The 6518-nt window shown below is 41.8% G+C and overlaps 1 protein-coding gene across 1 annotated transcript in view; it reads right to left on the bottom strand.

Annotated features, from left to right (window-relative positions):
• The window catches only part of PTPRG (protein tyrosine phosphatase, receptor type G), a gene marked incomplete at its 5' end in the record, with an annotated part of 316509 nt that overhangs the window by 40113 nt on the left and 269878 nt on the right, over positions 1-6518 (bottom strand). The window contains one exon of the mRNA XM_017747149.1: positions 3017-3108. Within this exon, the coding sequence (XP_017602638.1) occupies positions 3017-3108 (92 nt within the window). The remainder of the gene's footprint in view (positions 1-3016; positions 3109-6518) is intronic.

Here is a 6518-nt window from a genome sequence, read left to right as displayed (position 1 = left end):
GGCTGAACATCTTCAGCCACACTGCTCTAAATTGCCATCAGTGTGGCTGCTTGCTCTTAACCAAGAGCGGAAGTTGGCCCACTGAACTGTAGGAGGTAGAGGCACAGTTCCACAGTCAAATTCCTCTTGTAGGAATGGGGTTTCACAATCTAACAAGGTTACTTTAAAAAACTTGTTTCTGTGAAAATGACACTTACATTTTGCTTCTAGTATCAACAAGGCAAGTAAGACTTTCTCACACCCTGCGGCAGTTTCCAGAGGAAAAGTTCAGAGGCTCATCATTTCATCAGTTGCCAACAGTTCAGAAGAGAATTTTGTCATTTCATGTTCTTAAGGCATTTCAGTGGGCTGTCTACGTGGGAGCAGCAGCTGATGTCAGGGAAGACTCTCATCTAGCAACAGGTATATGGCGGAAAACAACCCTCTTCTACATCTCCAAACAAGGAAAATGCCTTAGAGAGCTTCAAGATCTTTCAAGGCAGTATCTCCCATCTTTGGAAAAAACCAACATAGCTGGAATTTTTCTCTACTAACTTTGAGCCTCATTATGGCTGAAAGTATCCATGTAATAACTATTATCCCTGTACAGGTAATAGGTAATACTCACAGCGTGAGGCACTTACAGAGCATGATTTGGCTTTTGGTGACCTAAATAGCTTTAATGCCAGTGTCAAGATCTTCAAATTCACCAGTTCATTCTCTCTGAATGTTTTCTGGGCAAGATTCAGCTCCAGATTAAGGGCCGTCCATCTGGATGTCTGCATGCAGGTGTCTCTGTATGTCCTTTACATCCATAAAAATGTTATCATTAGATTGGGAATTCAAGGGTTGGATTCACTTTTGCATCCAACTAGACTAAACCTCTTTCTAAGGCCCAATTCTTGATGTGCCTTAATGCTCATCAGCAATCCTTGCAGATTTTTAATTACAAAGCTGCTCCAGGTGTCCGGATTTTTTTTTGCTTTATAATTATTTTGTACTTACAATTTTTTTTTTCTGATTGTTCTTTTAATAAATTGCTCTTAATTATTTTAATTAATAACCAAGAGTTGTCTTATTCCTCACAATCTGCAGTGCCCCTTATCAGGAGTGAGCAACTCTTTATCAGCATTACTGAGTTTGAGCACACCACAGTGAGCGCAACAGTGACAGTAGCATCATGTTTCTCACAAAGCTGCCGTGGTCTCACAGCCTGGCTTACTCTAGTCACAGGAAATGTCCCCAAAAGACAATGTTCTCTTCCTAGTCACTTTCTGCTATGTGTCAGAACGGCTGCTGCAGAAGCATTGGTGCACATGCTGCCCTGACAGTACCTGCTGCCTGCATGGTTTTAATGGAACTTCTTCAGCCTACACTACAATTAATATGAATGCACTCCAGTCTTAATGGACTGACCATCAAAACATCTCTGTGCAACAGGAAAGAACTGCTGTCTCAGTAACACACACAGCAGCATGAGAAGATGGAGCCTTCTGCTGATTTCTTTTATCTAAGAAAAAATTGTCTCAATTGCAGTAAAAATACTACACTTTGGCCAAAGAGGTTTCTCTCTGAAGGGAGAATTTCTCTCCTCCCAGTGCCTTGTAGGCATAATCCCCCTGGGTTTTGACAGCGCTGTGCCAGAGTCCAGCTTAGCCCAGCCTCCCCTTCCCCACAAGCTCCAAGGAGGTAACACACGAGAGCAGGCATGGTGGGATCTTTGAATTGACTGCCACAAGCAGTCCCAACAGGCATTTGTTCCTCTTGGTTTCAGAGTATGAGGAATGGAGTTCTCCAGCTATTTAAGTACTTCTGTGAAAACTAATCACTGATGGTCTAAGATTAAAACCTGTCACCTCTTGTTACCCTAAAGGAGAAGGATGACTTCTTGCTAAGGACATGAGGTGGCCAGGACATGTATTTCAGTCTCCAGTAGAAAGGAGAGAGGACAATAAAAGTGCATTTTCTTTAAGTGGTATAGCATCAGACTGAAAGGCAAACTGCCTAACGCTTTCTGCAGGAATGTAATAGCTGACCTTTCTTACTACTTCCCATGGGTACTTGGAAAGATTCTTCCTAGAAATAAGTCACACATGTCTACCGAATAAAATCAAGGAAAATATAACTGGACTCTTTCACTTTTCTAGGAAGCAAGTTTCTTCAGTGTCTCAGAAAAGGCTCTGAATGTTTTTTGGTAAAATGAACCTAACCAGCTACAGATTGAATCCCAGATCAATGATGCAAATTCAGACTATGACAAGGAACTTAAAACACCTTCAAGCAAGACGTACAAGCAGACTGAGGTCAATACAACATTTTTGGTATCTTAATTCTGCCTGTGAGAATGACCATCATCAAACAAGGCAGTGGCTGCAAAGGCCACAGTAACATCACAGCTTCAAGGCAGCAGCATCCTGCACTTAATAATTTCCAGGGGAAATGTCTCATGAAGAGAGAATAGCACTACACTCTGCTTCCAGCATCACTCTCAGTATAGCTGAGAGGAGAATTTGACCTTTGGTAACTTTATTAATACCAAATTAACAGATGGCTTTGGACTTAGGATTGTTTGCTTATCCCTGTGTCTCGCTGTCCTTTCTGAGAGCCCCAGACTCCACCTCTATACACGGTGAAAGTCGAGGCAAGGCCCCCAGTCTCAAGAGAGCAGTGGAGGTGAATATCCCTCCTCTGCAACCCGCCCTGGTGGAGCAGCTGGTTTCACCCTGGATGCAATGTCTCAGTGTTTTCAAGAGCTGTTACTCATGTTTTTGACATTTTGCAAAGGTTATTCTGAAATTTCTATTAAGACAAAGTGGGAGAGGTGCCTACAGAAAAAGAGGCACTCGAAGCCCCATTACGAAGCACGTTATTGGCACTCGGAGCCCCATTACAAAGCACATTAAATTAAATGAAGCAGCACAGGTACAACAAATTTCTACCAAAACCCCAGGATTTATCACAAGCATAACCTTCTCTTCTTTGTGTAATTAAACCAGACTCCAAGCAGTACAAACACAGGAGATTAAGCCCGTCTTACCTGGAATTGGTATAATGGGAATACTTTCATTGGGGACCACACGGGGGGAACTGCTGTCCTCCACATAGAAATGAGCAGTCTGAAAACACTTTCTGTTAAAGAAAAAAGAAAAAAAAATAGATTCAGGGTGTGAAAAACTGTGCTCTGAAAAAACTTTTGCACATGTTCTGTTTCTCCGTTTCTGTTCCATACTTTCAGATGTTATAATTTTAAAACATTGATACGTGAAAAGATACGTTTGTTTTCTACAATTACAATCCTAATTCCAGATTCTGGTGTGCTCTAATTCACTGACATCTGACATCCACCCATCATAAATGCCTTACATATTATTGCTAAGTACTATTGAATATGAAATTATAAAGGTTAGTGGCTGCAAAACAGGTTTCAAATACATCATTCAGAAAGAAACTCTGCACACAAGAAACACCTTCAGCATACAATTCAAGCCCAAATCCACCTAAGACACACAATTTTCAGGGAAAATACACTTACTGTAAAGTTTCTGCTGTGTAACAACCACCAGTAATACAGCATCTGTAACTGCTGCATATCATGATGTTCTGCCATGAAAGTTATCCTTCAAACATTAGGTTTTTTTGTTTGTTTGCTTTTTAACACTAATGCCATTTAACCTTCATCTCATCTTCCTCCTGCAAACTTGTATTACATATGCTGGTAGAGAAAAATCCAATAGACACGTCTCTTGGGCCCCAGGACTCCTCTCTAAAAAGGTCTATAAAGAAGAGCCAAACTTAAAGCCACCTGACTCTTTTTTACCTGTATTTAATGCAAAGCAGAGAGCACAAGCTGGTCATCACAGAAAACGTACTGAGCAAAATAACATCAAGAGATCCGGGGAGATTCTGCATGGTGATATTGACTGAGGCAGGGTTTTCCAATGCCAACGTCACTGCTCATTGCTGACTTAATGAGCTGCTTGAGGCTTGAACTGAATATTTAATAAGTCTTGCTTGGTGTGAGCAGCTATTGTGGCAGGAGAAGTGTCTGTTCTCATCTGTCGAGGTGCTAAACAATAGCTCCCCAGTGCAGAAAGATCCCCTTCACTGCCGCCCTTCAGCTGCTCCGCAATACCTGGGCAAAGTTTGTGGGGACCTGGTGAACTGTGCCTTTGTCAAGCTGCAGGTTCCCTTGCTCAAACATATTTGCACATGTGGCTTCCCAGTTGCTGCCTTGCAGTTCCTGCAGTTTGCTGCTCCGCAACTCGGGCATTGTGCTCTCCATGCAGAGCCCATCAGCAGAGCCAGCCCCGCACACTTGGGTAAAGTCATTTGTGCTCCCTTTGTTTCCAACATCCATACATGCCAGGGAGAAAAAAAGTCACTGAAAACCAAACCAGTCTCTTAGGTGAAACCAGGATCTAAATTATCACAGGTGCTTGCATTCTGTGCATCTGTGCTTTCTAATGCACAGGCACAGTGCTCTGTAATGCAAGCACAAGCTATGGCAGCACCAGTACAACTTAAGAATACAGAAGCAGAAGAGAGTGGATTTCACAGCATGGAGTCACTGTCTGAGAGCAGCTTTCTACTTTCAGGCATGATGTCTTGCATTCTGCTGAAGTTATATATTTAGTGAGTATACTTTTGTTAAGAAACACCATAAAGTGAATTCACACATGAGGATGCAAGATGTGCATTAATCTCACAGCATTTAAAAGCATGGGTTGAACTCCCCCCCCCACCTCACCACTTGCTCCCCTGTTCTCATTTTTTTTTTGGCAGCCTTTATTTTGGACAATGCAGACCCTGGGGGCACACAGCAGAATAAATCAGTCACACATAAAGAAGAAACAATGAATATGAAACAGGCAAAATGCTCCTGATTTTGATGTATTTGGGGTTCTTTCCCTTGAGTCAATATTACGGAAATGCTTGAATGGCTTCTCCTGGTAATGAAGACCTTAAAAAGGTGTTTGATAAAAAGACAGACCTTTATGCAGGGATTTACAGGATTTTTTAAAGCTGATGATATTGAAGAAAAGCAATTATTTTTTGTTAATTTGTTATTTTATATTTTGAGAGGCTCTGAGAGGCTGGCATTATGGTTTTATACACAGTCATGAGATGGCTTTTTCTTAATAGCCTGAAAACATGTAATTGTGTCAGATAATCATACTGTGCAATATTTTAAGGCCCTTGATGGCAATAGCTGAATACCCAGCCCAGAGCAACTCTGCTGAGCACAATGTCTTAAATGAATATTTCACATAGTAAAGTTTGCTACAATCCTTAATGTAATTAAAAATTCTGCATTTTAGTCCTGGAACACTTTCTGCAGCTGTTTTGCAAGACACTGAGTCACAAACATCAGACTCTTGTCTAATGTACATATGTAATGCTGCACTTTCATGACTTTACAGTACTGGATTCTGGCACGTTAGGTGAAGGCCTGTCTGTCAAACTTTTTTTTTTTTTTCTCTACTTGCTCATAATAGCTGTAAATATTCTAAGTTTAGCCTTTACAGCTGAGCTCACTGCACACAGGACATTGCATTCCTGTCCTGGTGACTCCTTCTGTGTCTCAGATCTTTAAAGATCTTTTATGGGTTTAACAAACTCGCTGGATGAATTTTCCAGCAAGTTCTGCTTACTGGATCTGTTTCCCATGCTGACATCTTTCCTCTGTGCAGCTCCAGGGGGAACACACATCTCAGGGTGCCAGGCAGATGACTCCAGTTTGTATAATGCCCATTCTTCCTGAGTAAGGAAACACCTGGTCCCAAGTAGAGCCTTCTGGAAACTCATGTCTGGTTTGTAGTAATAAATACTGATAGCTGCCATCAAGGCTACTGAGAGGCATTTCAGACAATTCAGTATCTGCCTCCACCCCCATTTTAGGATGCTCCTTTCTATCCCCTGGAATTTCCCCTCCCCATTACCTTTTCCTCCAGATACAAACCTTAAGTGGCAGCAGTTGCTAAGGCTACAAGAGGCTGCAGTAAATCTGAGTGTGTACATGGGGAGGGCTGGATAAAGGAAAAGGATGAAAGCAGGAAATTGCTTGTTTCGAGCCACCAGAGAGGGGAGAGAGGGGAGTGGATAAAGGGCTAGGCAAGGTGCAAATCTACACCTATTTTCACATGAGCACTTCAGTCTGTAACTTTTAACCCCAGTGTGTATACATGGGTGGGTGTTTGCATATGTGTGTCCCTTTGCTCAGGAAACCAACACTGTCAGCAGAAAAAAATAACAGGCCTTTCTTCCTAATAGAAGGAGTCCATAGTGAATGCACAACTGGGATTGTCATGGCATAAGTGATTGTTAAAATCTTAACAACTGAAACACTAGTTTTAGAATAATTATTGTATTTCTGCACCACTGGTTGAGGAAAAACAGATCACAACCTTGATTGCACTTTCAAAATATTTCGGGGAGCCATATCTTTTCTGTGAAGACCAAACAGTCTGTTGTCTCTGAAATATGCCCATGAGCAGTGAAGCACACCATTTTCTCTAGCCCCATATGTTTTTGTGGCTCTC

Source organism: Corvus brachyrhynchos, unplaced genomic scaffold (assembly GCF_000691975.1).
Source record: "Corvus brachyrhynchos isolate BGI_N302 unplaced genomic scaffold, ASM69197v1 scaffold91, whole genome shotgun sequence".
NCBI lineage: Eukaryota > Metazoa > Chordata > Aves > Passeriformes > Corvidae > Corvus > Corvus brachyrhynchos.
The sequence above is the reverse complement of the archived record's forward strand: the minus strand, read 5'-3'. Positions and strand labels throughout refer to the sequence as shown.